The sequence below is a fragment of the Pongo pygmaeus genome, chromosome X (genome assembly GCF_028885625.2).
Source record: "Pongo pygmaeus isolate AG05252 chromosome X, NHGRI_mPonPyg2-v2.0_pri, whole genome shotgun sequence".
Classification (NCBI taxonomy): Eukaryota; Metazoa; Chordata; class Mammalia; order Primates; family Hominidae; genus Pongo; species Pongo pygmaeus.
This window is the reverse complement of record NC_072396.2, coordinates 20652882-20671991: the sequence shown is the minus strand read 5'-3', so window position 1 is coordinate 20671991 and position 19110 is coordinate 20652882. Positions and strand designations below refer to the sequence as shown.

Sequence of the window (19110 nt, the reverse complement as noted above, 5' to 3'; positions counted from 1 at the left end):
AGGCTGAAATGCAGTGGCACAATCATAGCTCATTGCATCCTCAAACTCCTGGGCTCAGGATCCTCCTGCCTCAGCCTCCCAAGTAGCTGGGACTACAGATGCGAACTACCATGCCTGGCTTTTTTTATTGTCGTGTGTTTATTATTTTAGAGATGGGTGGGGGGGGGGTGCGTCTCGCTATGTTGCCTGGGCTGGTCTCGAACTACTGGCCTCAAGCTCGATCTTCCCATCTCAGCCTCCTGAGTCACTGGGATTACAGGTGGAAGCCACTGCACCTGGCTTCTTGCTATTTCCTGAATATACCAAGCATGCTCCCACTCAGGGCCTTTGCCCTTGCTGTTCTCTCTGCCTAGAACACATTTCCCCCAGATGTCCACACGACTCATTTCCTTCCAAGTGATTAAGATGATCAGTCAAATGGGGGAACCATCCTACAGTAGAGAAATGAAGCCTGATTTTTTTTTCCTCTTTGAGGTTTTATACTGGGTAATTGACAGAAACTTTTTATTTTTAAACATTTAGAGTTCCAGACTCTTAGAGTCTAACTACTTACCATGTACTAGGCACAATTGCTAATTGAATGCATTATATCAATTTAATTCCTGCAACAACCTAATGTAAGTACTATTCTTTTTTTTTTTTTTTTTTTTTTTTTTTTGGTTCGTTTGTTTGTTGGAGATGGAGTTTCACTCTTGTTGCCCAGGCTGGAGTGCAGTGGCGCGATCTTGGCTCACTGCAACCTCCGCCGCCTGGGTTCAAGTGATTCTCCTGCCTCAGTCTCCCAAATGGCTGGGACTATAGGCGCCTGCCACCATGCCCGGCTAGTTTTTCAATTTTTGAGTAGAGATGGGGTTTCACCATGTTGGCCAGGCTGGTCTCGAACTCCTGACCTCAGGTGATTCGCCCACTTCGGCTTCCCAAAGTGCTGGGATTATAGGTGTGAGCCACTGCGCCTGGCCGGTTAGCACTATTCCTACATCCAACTTACAGATGAGAAAACAGAGACTTGTAAAGAGATTAAAACTTGCCCAAGAAAATAGAGTAATAAGTTATTGCAGAGCTTGAATTTGAACCCAGGTCTCTCTAACTCCAAAGCTCAAGTTCATAATTATTTGACCTTGAAGCAAAATTTAAATAAATTTCATAAAAAATCCTTTCATCCTCAATTATGTAAATTGAAAAATATTGCAAATAGAGAAACCCAGAACTTTGAGTCCCCCATTATCTTTCAATTTCACTCTAAGAAGTGCATCTGTCATTGGGTTTCTCAACATCAGCTCTGCTGATGTTTTGGGCTGGATAATTGTTTGCTTGTATGGGGGAGGGGAGATTGTACTGTGCACTGTAGGATGTTTAGCCGCATCCCTGGCCTCTGCCCACTAGATGCCAGCATCCCCCCTCCTCAAGTTGTGACAACCAGAAACATTTCTGGTCGACGCTGCCAAATGTTCCCAGAAAAGAACCACTATATTAGATGATGATACTTTATTTCTGTCTTCTAAGTATGTGCAAACCCTGGTGTTTGTGGAAAGGTGATTTATTTAAAATAAGTTTACTTGGTTTAGTCAAAATAAGTTTACTTAGAAATAAATCTTGTAGAGTACGGCCCAGCATTAGCCAGCTGTATTAGTTTGCTAGGACTGTCATAACAAAGTACCACGTACTGAGTGGCTTAAACAACAGAAATTTATTTTCTCATTGTTCTGGAGACTGAAAGTCTAAAATCAAGCGTCAACAGGGTTGGCCTCTCTCCTGGGCTTATAGATGGCTACCTTCTTGTTCACGTGGTGTTCTCCCTCTATGCCTGTGGCCTAATAATATCTTCTTCTAAGGACACCAGTCAGATAAGGGTCCACACTAATGACCTCATTTCAATTTAATCACGTCTTTGAAGAACTTATGTCCAAATACAGTCACGTTGAGTTACTGGGGATTAGAACGTGAACATACGAATTTTGCGGGGGACGCAATTCAGCCCATTAACATTGAGCTTAAGTCTTTTCTCCCCTCCCTCCCTTCCTTTCTGTGTGTATTGAACACCTATTATGTGCCAGGCATTCAGCTAAGTGGGGGTAATAGTAAGCAACAGACATGGTCTCTGCCCGGTAAGGTTTACAGTGAGGTAGCACAGACAGATTTAAAGAGTAGTAACAAGTGCCATGCAAATATTATGCTTTGGTAATGGATGCCAGGAAAGCCTTGCCCTTCCCATCAGGCTCCCAACCCGGCTGGGCGAGTGAAAGGACTGCGTTATGAGCTAACCGGCTGGGCACGGTGGCTCACGCCTGTAATCCCAGCACTTTGGGAGGCCGAGGCCGGCGCGAGTTGAGGTCACGAGTTCGAGACCAGCCTGGCCAACATGGTGAAACCCCGTCTCAACTAAAAGTACTAAAATTAGCTGGGCATGGTGGCACATGCCTGTAATCCCAGCTACTCGGGAGGCTGAGGCGGGAGAATCGCTTGAGCCCGGGAGGCGGAGGTTGCAGTGAGCCGTGATCGCGCCTCTGCACTCCAGCCTGGGCGATAGAGCGAGACTCCGTCTTAATAAAAAAAATTAAAATATTGGCCGGGCGCGGTGGCTCACGCCTGTAATCCCAGCACTTTGGGAGGCCGAGACGGGTGGATCACGTGGTCAGGAGTTCAAGACCAGCCTAGCCAAAATGCCGAAACCCCGTCTCTACTAAAAACACAAAAATCAGACGGGCGTGCTGGCACGTGCCTGTAATCCCAGCTACTCCGGAGGCTGAGGCAGGAGAATCGCCTGAACCCGGGCGGCAGAGGTTGCAGTGAGCCGAGATCGCGCCACTGCACTCCAGCCAGGGCGACTCCAGAGCAAGACTCCGTCTCAAAAAATAAAATAAAAATAAAAATATATATATTCTTTAAAAACTGAGCTAACCACGAGGTTAACCAGTCAGCCACTTGTCAAACCGGGAGACGCGCGTTTGCTACAAAGCAGCAGAGATCTGGTCTTAACCAGCAGCAAACGCCACCTCAGACCGCCCTTTTCTATGACGCAGAGGCTCTCCCCCTCCCTCCCTGACTCCGCCTTTTTCCTGCTTGCGGCCCTGCCCCTCGCGTCCTCTTCGGCTTGGGCGCACCCTCCCACAACGCGTCTTCCTCGGCTCTAACAATAGGAGTCAGTCGGCCACGCCTGCGCCATAACGCCTAGGGGGGCGGGCCCAGCCGGCGACGGGAGGCGGGGAAAAGCGACGCAAGCAGTCGCGACGCCATTTGCTGCCGCCGAGCGTGGACGCAGGCGGATCTCTGAAGAGCTCGGTCGCCAGCCTCTCCCGCGCACGCTGCCTGGCCTCCAGCACCTACTTGGTCCCGCGCGCTCCCTCGTGTCGCCCCTCGGAGCAGCAGCCGCCGCGGTCGCCGCTACCCGGAAAGAAGTCAGAGACGCCGCGAGGTCGCCGCCACCGCCATGCCCAAGAATAAAGGTAATACCGCCCGGACCCCCGGACCACGGCTCTGCTCGGCCGGGTCTCCCAGGTCCTGCCCGTAGATTGCAGGTCACCCAGGCCGCAGTGACCCTTTTTCCTTCCCTCCCTGCCTGCCCGCGGCTGGGCGCCCCACACGCGACTCTGAGCTTGGGAGAGGAGCTGGGAAGTTAACTCCTGTTGCCCAGTTTGGTCACACTGGGGTGGAGCCGGCGCCATTTTTGTAGGGCCTCCTGCGGGAGAATGTGGGCTTTTGCTCCTGATTCGCGCCAGACTGACCGCTGCTCGGTGGGGACGTTGGCGGGAACCTTCCCCGGGGCGGCCTAGGCTTAGTAGATAGGCCCATTTGGCTTTCCCGGGCATGAGGGGTTAATCCCTGGAAGCCGTTCTGAACTTTTTTTAAAAGAGTGCTGTCTGCATTCGTGAGCACCAGGTACTCCTGCATGGGTTTCTTTATGGACAGTTTAGTATTGTTGAGGCTACTCGCTGTCCCTTGTGAACAGTGGGTGAAACCTTGATGCATTTCTAAAGCTCACCTCTAGAGATTTACTCTCTCCATCCCTTTACAGGATATAGCTTATGTTTGTTTGCTGAAGACTTATTCCATATTTAGCCAAATTTTCTACTTTTGCTTCAGATGATGCATATGTTGTGAGAATAAAGACCTAATTTAAGTTTCTTCCATTCTGAGGCTAAGCGTTCACAAATGATCAGACTTGAGGATAACTTTATTTGGGATTTCCAAAACGGAAGGCCTAATCTTAAAAAAAAAAAAAAAAAAAAAAAGCAGAACACTCCTAAAGAAATTACTTTTATAGATTTACAGTGTTCCTGTCATTTTTAATAGCCTTATAACTTGAAGAAAATTGTGCAAGTAAATATAGGGAAAATACTGTATTTTCCTACAGGAGAGGAGCATACTTCATAGTCCGTAAGTAGTCTCCTTTGATTATTCATTCTAAAGGAAACCCTCCCCTGACACAGGCCTACTTCTGCTCTCTTTTCTACTTGACGGCTGGCTCCAGGGATTCTACCACATTTCCTCTTTGTAGCTGTCACTTATTACTTTATCCCTTAGGGTGCTTGGTCGAGGTGTTCTGTGCACAAGTTGGTGCAGTCACTGCTTGTTATTTTGGAAAAGATGGAGTTATAAACAAAAAAATTTTAAAGTCTTACGGTTTTCTTCTCTATAATACTTTATTCTCTCTGAGGTGGTAAGGGGATCACTTCCATCTTATTCTCACCTTTATTTCTAGTAATAAGATTTCCAATTCTTCCACCAGGCTGTAAGCTCTAAAAGGCAGGAATAGTATCTGCCTTCATCTCATTGAATTGCTAGCACTTGACACTTAGTAGATGCTCGATAAATATTTGTTGGTTTAAGTCGCCTACCTCCTGTCGACTCCACCCTTAGGTGAATAATAGGTTCTGCTTTGGTTCCAAGGGGATAGGACTTCTACACTAAATCACTTCTGGTTCCCTAGCCTCATGTCTTAAGAAAGAGCCTCTCTGGGAATTTCTCCAAAACAACTCTGGTTTAAAGAATGTTGATGTCACTTTAATTGTTGTACACTCAGACCTAGTCTCATTCATTCAACAGAGAGTTTAAACAACATCCCATTACATGGCAATAAAATACAAAGGGGAATGATCAGGGTATGGTTAATTCTGGTAAGTTGACAAGTAATGAATCTTTTCTTCAATAACATTTGAGGCATACAAAAAATATAGCTAACGTAATGGACCTGGGAACCCATTACTCTGAATTTAAGAATTACAACGCAGATTGTGGTAAAGCCCTAATCACCTTTTACTCTCTTTTTGGAGGTAATCACCAGGCTGAGTTTGGTGTTTATCATTCCTGTACTGTCTGAAACCAATCAGTTCTTAGTTATCTTACTTAGAGGAATGGTACTTTTCATGACCCCTGAATTTTATGAGATGGGATTTACTAATGTAGAAATAAAGTCGTTTATTGTTGTTTTTCTTCATTGGAAAATCCAGAAGCCCTGTGAATATAAGCTGTGGTTACACAAGTAAGGGTAAAATTTGCCACATACTGTGTGTTAAGTGACTTTTGCTTTGGATTGATTGACATCAGCTTATTCTAGAAATTCTTAGAAACCCATCCTCGAATCCGGAAAAGGGGTATCATTTGGCCCACTCATAAGCATTTAGGGTATAGTGCTCCCACACTTTGAAGAAGTTACTGCCTATGATTTTTAACTCACCACTCTGTTAGGAATATATGGACTATTCTTGACAGATTCATTTGAAGAATTAGTGAACTCAGGTATATAACTCAATAAACAGAGCAGGTATGATCTTGCCCTAAAGGAGCTTGCACTCTGTTTTGCAGATCTGGCATGATTAATGGCTTGATACTTTTCTCTTTCTAGGAAATTAGTTTCAGTGTTCCCTAAGAATGCCTCAGATACTGAATTCTAAGGACTCTGGGTGGGTCAGGAAATTGTAGAGGCCCCCCTAAAATAGCACAGAGCAATGTGAGACTGCCCCAGGAGACAGTAAGTGGACTTGATTCAAGAAGTTAGATGTCTGTCTTTGCAGTGATCAGGTGCACATTCATGATTCTATTTGGGTTATGAACTTTTTGCTGCTTCCAAGCTCTTCCCATGAGTCTCTTAGTGTCAGTACCACTTACAGCCTTTTTCCTGCCTTTTGGAAATGGCTACCAATGTGGTTTCCTTCCTGGAATGGGAGCAAAATGCTGTGGAGAGGTAAGCTAATGTGGGGGCTAGGGGCAAAAAAACACTGTGACTTTGGTCACCCCAGCTTACTGACTGTAGTCAGTGAACTGATTTACTCACTGAAGCCAAGCGACTTACTTAACTTCTCTGAGCTTCAGGGAACTCATGGGTTAACTGGGAATAAATGAATGTTATGACCTCATGGGGTGATTGTGACAAGTAAATGGGCAGAATTATTGCATAGTGGTTAAGAGCGTGGTTACTGGGGTCATATAATAGAAACAGGGATGTTGAGTAGGGACCAGCATTATAAAAGAAAGTAAATTGGGTGCCAAACAGATATTTTTTATTTTTTAAGAGACAGTGTCTCACTATGTTGCCCAGGCTAGCCTGGAACCTCCTGGGCTTGCTCAAGTGATCCTCCCACCTGAGCCTCCTGAGTAGCTGAGACCCTAGGCGCACACCACTGCACCCAGTGAGATTTCAGTATTTATAGTACTCTGCTACCAAAAGTTTGAAAACCACAGTTCTCTGTCCAGACACTGTCTTCACTTAATTTTGAAAGTATCGGGTTCCTTGCATAGGGCCTGGCTTTAGAAGACACCCAAGATTTCCGCTTAGAAGAATATGTATAGAATTGCATTTTTATTTCAAAAAGATGGATGCTAAAGTGAAATGTTTTTCTATATTTTTTAATATAATATTTGCTATTTATGTGTATTTTATGTCAGAAAAATCCCCAAAGGAAATTCCAAGAAGGGTAGGGAGGCGATAATGCATTAATGTTGGGATTGGAGATTGTAAATTTAATATGATTGAGTAGCTAAAATAGATGAATTTTTTAATTTAAGTGATCTTTTAAAAAATGGTTTTATAAGCCTTAATTTCATTTTATTTCATACTGTTTTACAGATTATTAATGTCATTTACCTCCTTTTCTTTTTTTTAAACCATCAGGTAAAGGAGGTAAAAATAGACGCAGAGGTAAGAATGAGAATGAATCTGAAAAAAGAGAACTGGTATTCAAAGAGGATGGCCAGGGTAAGTGTTTTCATAAATTATGCTTTTTAAAATAACATCCTTTCTTTTTTAGCTGGGGACTTTATTTTTTTGAGACAGGGTCTTGCCCGTTGCCCAGGGTGAGGTGCGGTGGCATGATTACAGCCCACTGCAGCCATGACCTCCTGGGCTGAAGCAGTCCTTCCACTTCGGTCTCCTGAGTATTTGGGACTACAGGCATACACCACCACGTCTGGCTAATTTTAAAAAATTTTTTAGGCTGGGCGCAGTGGCTCACGTCTGTAATCCCAGCTCTTTGGGAGGCCAAGGCGGGCGGATCACGAAGTCAGGAGTTCGAGACCAGCCTGACCAACATGAGGAAACCCCATCTCTATTAAAATTACAAAAATTAGCTGGGCGTGGTGGCACGTGCCTGTAATCCCAGCTACTCAGGAGGCTGAGGCAGGAGAATTGTTTGAACCTGGGAGGCGGAGGTTGCAGTGAGCCGAGATCGCACCACTGCACTCCAGTCTGGGTGACAGAGGGAGACTCCGTCTCAAAAAAAAAAAAAAATGTTTAGAGATGAGGTCTTCATATGTTGCCCAGGCTGTTCTCGAACTCCTGGGCTCAAGTGATTCTCCCACCATGACCTCCCAAAGTACTGGGAACTAAGAATGTGTCTATAGTTCAGAGGGAATTGAGCCGCAAAAGCTATGGTTGACAGTTCTATGATTTAGTTGGCAGTTCTATGATTTAGTTGGCAGTTCTATGATTAGCATTTCTGATAGTGAATGGTACACATAATATGTTGAGTAGACCATGGACATTTGAAGGATGAGCCTGAGGCCCTTATAGACCTCTCCATTCTCCAGTGCCATTAGCATATAACTTCATAAACTACAATAAAATGAAACTGAACAGTTAACTGATTTTATTAGACTGAAGAATATTGTAAGTGCCAGACGAAGATACATAGCACTAGTCAAATAAATCCTAACTGGATTGTTTGCCCTTTCCTGTTACTTTTGTTTCGAGTCATTTCGAACCTACAGAAAGTTGCAGTATTAGTGCAACAAACTCCCTTAAATCCTTCATCTGTACACACACATATAAAGAAATATATATGTAGGATTTCTTTTTTCTATTTTTTTGTTTTTTTTTTTTTTTGAGATGGAGTCTCGCTCTGTCACCCAGGCTGGAGTGCAGTGGCACGATCTCGGCTCACTACAAGCTACACCTCCCGGGTTCACGCCATTCTCCTGCCTCAGCCTCCCAAGTAGCTGGGACTACAGGCGCCCGCCACCATGCCTGGCTATTTTTTTTGTATTTTTAGTAGAGACGGGGTTTCACTGTGTCACCCAGGATGGGTCTCGATCTCCTAACCTCATGATCCACCCGTCTTGGCCTCCGAAAGTGCTGGGATTACAGGCGTGAGCCACCACACCCAACCCCATATGTAGGATTTCTTGAGGACCATTTGAAATTTAGAGACATCATGTTACTTTTCCCTTACTTGATCATGTATCTCCTAAGTGCAAGTATATTTGCTTATATAACTAGAAGAGAATTATCACACTCAGGTAATTTGACATTGATATAATATCTAGTATATACTCCAAATTCATATTTCCTCAGGTATTCCAATAATTTCCAGTACTTTAGCTTTTAATAGAACTTTGGGTGGATTTATTATGCCATACATATAAACCAGTAAACATGAGATACGTTTTCTGGCTAAAAGTCCTTTTGTTTCTTAGCCTTGGTCATCCTTGCCTCTAAAATAGCAGCTGACTTGACTTGGGCAGGCGCTGCTTTATTATTACTTTTTCCCTCACTTCGGAAGAAAGGCTGCCTTTGAGTTGACCAACCATGTTGAGGTGGTAGGTGGGTGCTAGACTCACTGTAGTCTGAGTAATTGACTTCCACGAGGCAACCCCACTGTTGAGCCTTTCAAAATGAAGTCTCGGTATATTTACAAATTAATGGACATCCTCTCTGGGGATTAGTCATATTCTAATTCAACAAAGACATTGTTTGAAGTTTGTTTTTGTTTGCTAAATGAACTAAAAATTATATGAGATTTGCACCTAAAGGTACTGAAGTAAAGGAGAGCCAGAAGTGGGGTAGTCAATCTACTTATTCAGAATGAGTCGATAATTAAAACATGTCTAATAGCAGAGACAGTATGTTATAGAAATGGCATTACATTCTCTGAGATCTGCTTTTACTGAAGTGGATCAATGATGAAACTAGCCAAATCTGAGCATCAGAAGGCTTTCCAGTCTACCTGATGCATGATCTCTACAGTTCTGAGAAGCAAAACTATAAAACAATGTAAAACAATAAGGGCATATGTCTGGTGTGTGTGTGGGGTGTATGTGTGTGTGTGTGCACCCACTTGTTTATAAAGGTAACAGTTGTAGGAATGAATGAGATTGGGGGTCAGGGGTGCGTATGTATGTCTATGAAAGCCTAATCATTTCTGGGCAATGATGTAAAGGTTTTACGACTGACCTTTGTAACTGAAGGTTTCTACACTTGACCTGAGCTCAGAAAAAAAAAAAAGAAAGAAAGAAATGGCATCATAGAGTCTTGGTTCTAGCTCTTCCATTAACTAACTTGATGTTTATCACTCCCTTATGTTTGTTTATATTTTTACTATATGTATTTTTTCCCAACTGGTGCAACTTTATTCTCTTGACAGTTTTATGTGGACTTTAAGTTGCTCTTATCAAAAGTTGAACAATATTCCATACCCTTTTCCTTTCTCCCCGCTAGAGTATGCTCAGGTAATCAAAATGTTGGGAAATGGACGGCTAGAAGCAATGTGTTTCGATGGTGTAAAGAGGTTATGTCACATCAGAGGAAAATTGAGAAAAAAGGTAGGTGTGATTTGTTTTACTTTAATATAAAATTGGTTAAGGGGGAAAATCCTTCTTCAGTTTTTAACTGTCCATGGACTTCATTTTTGGAAATTCCCAAAAGACTTACCTAGGTAAACAGTGATTTACCTATAAGTAAAATAACAAGGTCTGTAATGGTAATTTTATACGGGTTCTAATGTTAAAGAAGCATTTGTATCACTTATATTGTATTCCTGCCCAAAAAGTCCAAATTGAGAGACATTCTGCAAAAACAAACGGCCCAGCTTTTTTTTTCCTTGTCTTTTTTTTTTGATACAGGGTCTCTTATCACCCAGCCTGTAGTGTAGTGGCATGATCTGGGCTCACTGTAGCCTCACCCTCATTGGTTCAAGTGATCCTCCCACTTCAGCCTCCCGTGTAGCAGGGACTACAGGCCTGTGCCACCATGCCTGGCTAATTTCTGTATTTTTTGTAGAGATGGGGTTTCTTCATGTTGCTTAGGCTGGTTTTGAACTCCTGAGCTCAAGCAATCAGCCCACCTTGGCCTCCCAACATGTTGGGATTATAGGCATGAGCCACTGTACCCAGCCAGATGGCCCAGCTCTTAATGAAATGTTAATGTCATGAAAGTTTAAAAAAAAAAAAAAAGGTGGGGTACTATTCTAGTTGCAAGGAGACTTAAAGAGACCTGACAGTTAAATGTAGTAGGTCGCCCTTGTTTGGATTCTGATTTAGGAATTGGACATACAGCTGTAAAGTGTACATTAAGAAAATTTGAATATGAGTTATATTACATAAGCATTGTATTAATGTTGCATCTCCTGAATGTCATCGTGAATGGACTGCCTTGGAAAGTAATGATTAATTCACCATCACAGTAGTTATTCAGGCAGATTTATTAATCAGGTTGACTAAAAGTCCCAACTCTGATTTTGTATTTTTTTTTTAATTTGGTATGTTAATCCTTCTATTCCCAAACTAAAATCTTTTTTTCTTTTTCTTTCTTTCTTTCTTTTTTTTTTTTTTTGAGACAGAGTCTCACTCTGTCATCCAGGCTGGAGTGCAGTGGCACAATCTTGGCTCAGTGCACCCTCTGCCTCCCAGGTTCAAGTGTTTCTCCAGCCTCAGCCTCCTGAGTAGCTGGGATTATAGGCATGCGCCACCACGCCTGGCTAATTTTTCTATTTTTAGTAAAGACAAGGTTTTACCATTTTGGCCAGGCTGGTCTTGAACTCCTGACCTCAAGTGATCTGCCAGCCTCGGCCTCCCAAAGTGCTGGGATTATAGGCGTGAGCCACAATGCCAGCCCAAACTAAAATCTCTTTATTTCTTTTTTTTTTTTTCTTTTAAAGAATTTTATTTGTTTTTTTGAGACGGAGTCTCACTCTGTTGCCCAGGCTGGAGTGCAGTGGCACAGTCTCAGCTCTCTGCAACCTCCGTCTCCCGGGTTCAAGTGATTCTCCAGCCCCAGCCTCCCGAATAGCTGGGATTACAAGGGCGTGCCACCACGCCCAGCTAATTTTTGTATTTTTTAGTAGACACGGGTTTTTGCCATGTTGGCCAGGATGGTCTCGAACTCCTGACCTCAGGTGATCCACCCACCTTGGCCTCCCAGAGTGCTGGGATTACAGGCATGAGCCACCGCTCCCAGCCTAAAATCTCTTAATTTCTAAACTAATTGATTGTTACTCTGGAATTTCTTGATTCTTTGTTATTTTAAATATGACGGGCAGTGACTTTTCTTTTGTAGGTTTGGATAAATACCTCGGACATTATATTGGTTGGTCTCCGAGACTACCAGGTAAAAATTACATGTAAATTTTTCCTATTTTACTGGCTTGAATTCGATGAGCCATTTCTTAAGAGCCAGTTGTGTTTTAGGCATTGTGCTATGTATCCCAGGGATTATGTTTAAATCAAAATCTCGGAGCCATTATTCTAGGGGATACAGCTGAATGAGTTAAGTGCCCATCCCACAAAAGGCTCATAGCCTGGTAGTGGAGAGAGTTAAGCACACAAGTAATTATAATACACATCACGACATAGGTATGTGCTATAAATCTAAAGGAGCACTTGGGAAAGAAAGAAAGTGGTGGTTGCCTTTCATGATCGTAACCCTTGACTCTGTAGACTCATTGTGGGTCTGTGAGATCCATTTGACATCCACCTATTGGAAATCATCCCTGTATGATACTATCTCTATTAGTATAGCCTTGATCATACTTTGATTTAAAAAAAAAAATCCAGAATAAATAATTTAAATCTTCACTTTAAACCATTATTTCTCAGCTGTGGGCAGTTTTGCCCTCCAAGGGACACTGGCAGTGTCTGGAGACTTTTCTGGTTGTCACAACTGGGGGATGGGTGCAATGCTGCTAGCATGTAGTAGATAGAGGCTGGGGTGGGCACAGGACAGCATCCCATAACAGAGAATGGTCCACCTCACAATAATCCATAGCGCTGAGGTGAGAAAGCTTGCTTTAAATTCATACCATTTTAATGTCCATTTTTTTCTTATGATCTAACAATAACCTCAGAAATAGGAAGAATAAGTAATTTCCTGTTCGATAGATAAGGACACCAAGGGTCCGAAATGAGTAACATTTTGACTGTAAAGTGACAGCCAGGACCAACTTCTGATTCGAAATTTTTCGTGATCCTGCCGTGCCCCTCCTACTTACAGGGTGGTCTATGGCTCAATAGCATCTTCTGGAAGCTTGTTAGAAATACAGGTTCTTTGACTCTTCAGTCGGAACATGCACTTTAATAAGATCTCCATAGGCTTCTATACACTTTACATTTTAAGAAGTACTGGTCTGAATCACACTGTCCTTGAAGTTGAAGCAATCAATTTTCTCCCTTAACTGAGTTAAATTCTTTTCAAATAGGGAAGTAGAAACATTCTAAGGCGGTATTTCTCAATGGGACTTTTGCATCAGAAATACCTAAAGAACTTCTCACAATACTAATTCTTGGGCTTCTCTTCACATCTACTAATCTATCTTCAGAAGATAGAAAAGCTCCACAGGAGATTGTGATTGATACCTAGGCAAAGAAGCACAGATAATACAGAAAGGTATAATTTCCTTAGGTCATTATACCAGTCTCAGTTCAGTCTCAGTTTTGGAATTGCAATGTTTGATCACCCTGCAAATTATTGTCCCAGGGAACTTTTGTACTTCAAAAGACTTCTGATCAAAGGGTAATATTAAATAATCTAACATATGGGGTATGCACAGTTCTGCTCTTATTAAAGTGAGATCTTTAAATATATTTCCCAAGCTTGTTATTCAGGCATATACATAAGCTTCCTCTTGGGTTAAACCCAAGGATCTTTTTCAGAGGGTATGAGAAAGCTTTAAAATTTAAAAGGAGAAAGATTTATAGTAAAACGGTGAGATTTGATTGTTTATTCAATATGAGAATTTATGAAATAACTGATAATATTTCGTCATGATCAGTTTTTTAAAGTTATTTGTCTCTATTTAAGGATAACAAAGCTGATGTAATTTTAAAATACAATGCAGACGAAGCTAGAAGTCTGAAGGCATATGGCGAGCTTCCAGAGCATGGTAATGTCTGAGTTACTATATTAACTTGTCATGTGGTATTTAGGTTATCTGTTGTTTAGGTGAAGGAACTGTGGATTTTGCTTATTTACTTTAGTGCTTACATTTTTAGTTTTAAGTATGCCTGCCTATGCTTCATAATACTAGATACTATAAGAAAGAAATTACTGGAATTCTGTTCCTAATAAATATGGTGAGGAGTTATATTCTATAAGCTTTGGACTTCCACATAATGCTAACTAAAGGAATAATTTTGTTATAGTATCTATTAAAATTCCTTCCTTGAGAGACTGTCAGCGCGCATGTGGGTTAAACACGAAGTGCAAGTCAGCTGGGCATGGTGGCACACGCCTGTAGTCTCAGCTACTTGGGAGGCCAAGACGGGAGGATTGCTTGAGTCTAAGAGTTCAAGGATGCAGTGACCTATGATCATGCCACTATACTCGAGCCTGAGTGACAAAGTGAGACCTTGTCTCAAAAAAAATTTTAAAAAAACCAACAAAAACCGTGAAGCAAGGGCAAGTAATTAGGTACCGTTACTGATTTTGTTTGTTTGTTTTGAAATGGAGTCTCACTCTTTTTCCCAGGCTGGAGCGCAGTGGTGCAGTCTTGGCTCACTGCAACCTCTGCCTCCCGGGTTCAAGCGATTCGCAGCCTCCAAAGCAGCTGAGATTACAGGCATGCACCACCATGCCCGGCTAATTTTGTATTTTTAGTAGAGACAGAGTTTCACCATGTTGGTCAGGCTAGTCTCAAACTCCTGACCTCAGATGATCCACCCACCTCTGCCTACCAAAGTGCTGGGATTTCAGGCGTGAACCACCATGCCCGGCCTCATTACTGATTTTTGTTAAAAAGTTATATTTCCATTTTATCGTTATATAATAGTATCCCATAGGATTTTTTAAAAGCAGCATTTCTTGGTTTTCACCCTTCCAAATACAAAAGTAATGAATTCTTAACGCAGAAAACCTAAAAATAAGTCCCTTATAACCTCATCAAAGGGGAAATGTACTTGACATACTATTTTGTAGGCCTGCATTTTCACTTCGCAGTTACTATTTTTGGCTCTGTTGTATCTTACTAAGAAAAAACATAATTTTATTATATTTTACTTAAGCTTGAAAGTCCTGCTGAAGTTAGTGAGCATTTCTAATCTAAGAAATGTTAATGTATATAGGAATAGGACTAGCGCTTCCTGATTCATTTTCATTGCTTAGGGGTAATCATGATTTGACCAGATCTTTCTGATTGATGAGTCTATCTGATGATTAGTGAACCAGCTATTCTTAAGGCAATATGTTGTTACCATATTTCCTTGTATGTTGAGAAGTATACCTGGAAGTTATAATAGCTTCAGAATTAGTGTAATTAGGGCCTTCCTTACTAAAAATACCTTTGCAAACAAAAGAAAATGGTAACACAAATACTCCCATCTTGACATAGCAGTGACACTGCAGGAATTTTGTTTCATAAAATATTCTTTATAGTAATTGTCTTATATAAAAGGAATGCTTTTCTTATGATGAAACTTTGATTAAATTACAGTGCTGACTTATGAGTATTTCTTACTGTGTCCTTAGCTAAAATCAATGAAACTGATACATTTGGTCCTGGAGATGATGATGAAATTCAGTTTGATGACATTGGAGATGATGATGAAGATATTGATGACGTGAGTAGATGTACCTGTGTTTTCCAATTTTTGTTATTATCCATGGAGAAACCAACTTTCCCCTAACATCCATTAATTTTAAGAACATGGGACACTTAAATAAGGGTATATTTTGAGAATTGTCTGAATTAAATAGTATTATTTAGAAGACACCTAGTCAAACTGTTTATATTTTGAGAATTCTTTTTTTTTTTTTTTTTTTGTGGTGGAGTTTCGTTCTGTCACCCAGGCTGGAGTGCAGTGGTACAATCTCAGCTCACTGCAATCTCTGCCTCCTGGGTTCAAGCGATTCTCCTGCCTCAGCCTCCCGAATAGCTGGGACTACAGGCGCGTGCCACCACGCCTGGCTAATTTTTGTATTTTTAGTAGAGACGAGGTTTCACCACGTTGGCCAGGCTGGTCTCGAACTCCTGACCTCAGGTGATCTGCCCTCCGCGGCCTCCCAAAGTGCTGAGGTTACAGGCGTGAGCCACCATGCCCGGCCCTATTTTGAGAATTCTTATAACCCTCTTCAATTTCTCTTCCTGAAAAGGTCAGTGTTTGCATTGGCAATATTAACGCCAGCCACTCTAATCATAACTTGTTTAATTAAGAGTCTCTGAAGAGATAGCCATTAAGAAATTTAGTGGACAGTTGAAAAATAGATCTTATCAAAGGAACATGCCTTTTTAATTGAAATATTAGTGTGTTGAAAGAATCTTGTTTGAACCAGCTTGATATGAAGCACTGGAATTACAACATACACTGAAAGCCTTGTCAAAATGGAAGCCTATTGCCAATTATGGTATTTTTAGCTGTTGGGTGTGCACTGTTGGCAAACTCTTGGTTTGCAGTTGGTATGTTTATTTTGAGGAAAATGGATTGTCTTTCCTAATAATAAAGTAGTAATGCCCATAAGTGTAAATGCTTTACTGCACTTCTGCTGTTACTGTAATTGAATGAAATTCAAACTTAATATTTTGGCAGTATAAATTTATTTAGCGATTGGGGTGTTACTCTTAAATCTGTTTTGGGCTCTTCTTTTCAAACCTCTTTTAACTAAAATGTAGTTCAGAAACCACCTGTGTATTTCAACCCAAAAACAATAATAAGTCAGATATGGTGATATGCACCCATAGTCCCAGCTACTCAGGAGACTGACGGGAGGATCACCAGAGCCCAGGAGTTCAAGACCAGCCTGGGTAACATAGCCAGACTTTGTCTCTAAATAAATAACATAATAACGTTAAATTTGATGCAAAGATGGAATTTCGGAATATCTAGAGCAGTTGTTCCTGACCAAGAATACTCAACACTGTGAGTTAAATTACTAATATTATAGACATTTTAACACGTACACAAAAATAGGAAGTGAGAAACATATTGTTCTGTTATTTTCTTAATTTTGGAGACCCTGAGCCAAGAGGAGTCTTGTGACTAAACTATTACTGATATTTTGACAATAGAATTAACAATTCTATTCTTTGGTAAGAGCTTGCAGCTGACATGTGGATTAAGTGCCAACCCAAACATTTTGACATCTGAGCAGGGGTAGAAGGCCTCTTAAAAAAAAAAAAAATTAAGGAACCTAACCAGAGAACATTCATGGATATGAAGCCACATGCACCAAGATAATGGGTTGAGAATCTAGGCATGGTCAAGATTTTCTGAGTAAAAATTTCTAGATCTGGGCCAACGCCTCCTCAGAACTGGACCCAGCTGGCTGGCTGGAAAAGGGATGGTAAAGACAGTGATTATTAAAGGAGTTCTCTTGAACATTTTGTAAAAGTTGGCTCTGTCACCTGAGAACTCTACTCTTTGACATTTCTCCAGGTGTTTTATAGATGTTTTAACTATAACCAGATTGACTCAGGAGAATTAGGTCAGTATCACACTGGTCCTGTTCTTGAAGGGATCATATCATGCTTCCTGTGTCTGCTCCCATCCACGAGATACAAAAATCTCAAATTACAAGCATTAAAGGAAGGAGACAGTAAACTTTATTAAGAATATTTTGCATAACATGTAACATTACAAAGGAGATCATAACGATTTACTTATAGCAGGCCAGAATTATAGGAATTTCTTCTTCAAACTGGATTTGTTTCTCAATAGCCTAAAGAGGTGAAAGTCTCCCTTATATATGGAGTAGACTGTTGGAATATAAGAATTCTTTTTCCCTTCATCTCATGTTCTTTTCCCTTCCAGATCTAAATTGAACTCAACATTTTACATTCCATCTTTTCTGAAGATTGTCCTACAATTTGGATTTTGACCATGACAAAGAAGATTAAAATTTCATTAGCATGAATGCAATTTGTTAAAGCAGACTGATTTGTTTCTAAGATATTTTTGGTTTTTTTAAAACTGATAATAATGCTGAATTATCTTAAGTGAGATGTTAAGCCCACTTTGTTCTTTTAATGTAATGGAGCTTATGGGTAGAAGACCATGTCTACTAATTACAGAAAAAAAAAAAAATGCATTGCTGCTTTTCCTACCACTTCCAGTAAGAAAATGGGTGTTTTGAAGAAATAATTTGCCTTGTCCTCACGGAATCTGATTAAGCCCTGGCCTCTTGATTGTATAGAGTCATTGTGTATATTCCAGTTACCTAGATATTCCCTTGAGATTTTGATACAATTTGAGGGAGGCAGAAATCTGCATTTGAAGAAAAAAAATAAGTCTGTTTGTCATATTTAAGTAGCCTGTGGCTATTTTTATACTGATTTTGATATCATGTGTTCTTTTCATAGTCGTATTTTGCCACCGTAAAAATTAAAAAAAAAAAAAGATTTCCAAAATGCAGTTTTCAGAACCTGGGTTTTAATAGCAGTATTGAATTTGTAAGCTTAGTAGTTGCAGAAGTTGAACACTAGGTGGCACTCAGTTATCTTAACAGGGGAAGTACTGATATAATTGTTGACTTTTCTTTTACTATGTGTAAGAAATACCCCAAACATTAAAAGATTGTTTTGATCATATGCATGTATGTAGAATATTTTTGCAGAGCAGAAAGATTACGTTAGAAGTGTGATTTTTATTTTCTGAAGTCATATACATGTAAGCTACAATTTTGAGTGCTTTATAAACACTTAAGATATATATAAATTTTAATTACATAGCAACTTGTAAAAAATAAAATACTTGTTGAAAAGCCTTTTTCAACATATCCCTAAGCTAAGGGAAGAGGAAGGAATAACAACTCAATGAAAAGATGGTCTCCAATCTCTGAATGAAAAAGCTACAGCTGAGAAATAAAATAAAATGTCATGCTGCAGAATATGTTATACCCTTATTTTGTGTTAAGGATATATTTTATTATGTGAATGGTTTTGGTTTTGTTTTTTGTTTTTGTTTTTTGCTTGTATTGGGAATTAGCTTTACTGGTAACTTCCTTATTTAGTTTTTAGTGGTCAACTCTAATAAACTGAAACTAGGGCTGAGCTAGTTAGCCCTCACTAGTCAAACTGAAATTGTATGCAACATTAAAAGAAGAGATCCATCATGTAGCTTGTGACACTTTTATTAGTCACCGGGGAACTTTTCAGTGATGAAAATACACAGGGTAATAAACCTTCACATGGCTTCAAAAGGAAAACAAGCAAATCTTCTCTAATCTACTCTTACTATAATTTCCTAAGTGTACACCAAACTCTGGATTTAAAAATCTGAGGTACTATAGAACATTAAGTTGAAGAATGGAAATTAAGAGTACATATTCATGGTTTATATTTCTTATTCTGTGGAGTTCCTGAACACATCTAGGTGGAATGCATCTGAGACTAAGGGCTGGTTTTTAATCCTCATAAGAAACCAGCCTTGAAGAATTAACAATTCTCTTCATTGGTGTTCTAAACCTCCTAAGATATT

General features: G+C 40.6%; 1 protein-coding gene and 2 non-coding genes across 3 annotated transcripts; all 3 read left to right on the top strand.

The window, feature by feature from the left end:
• Positions 1–3041: 3041 nt before the first annotated feature.
• On the top strand, positions 3042–18749 carry EIF1AX (eukaryotic translation initiation factor 1A X-linked). The gene is made up of 7 exons (XM_054471866.2): positions 3042–3443; positions 7109–7192; positions 9929–10032; positions 11765–11815; positions 13505–13586; positions 15167–15258; positions 17446–18749. Exons 1-7 carry the CDS (start codon positions 3428–3430, stop codon positions 17449–17451), a joined length of 435 nt encoding a protein of 144 aa, XP_054327841.1. The 5' UTR covers positions 3042–3427; the 3' UTR covers positions 17452–18749.
• LOC129025558 (small nucleolar RNA U2-19) lies at positions 9386–9465 on the top strand. The gene has a single exon (XR_008497305.1). It is a non-coding gene; the product is annotated as a small nucleolar RNA U2-19 (small nucleolar RNA).
• On the top strand, positions 9635–9702 carry LOC129025557 (small nucleolar RNA U2-30). Its single transcript, XR_008497304.1, has one exon. It is a non-coding gene; the product is annotated as a small nucleolar RNA U2-30 (small nucleolar RNA).
• Positions 18750–19110: the final 361 nt, after the last annotated feature.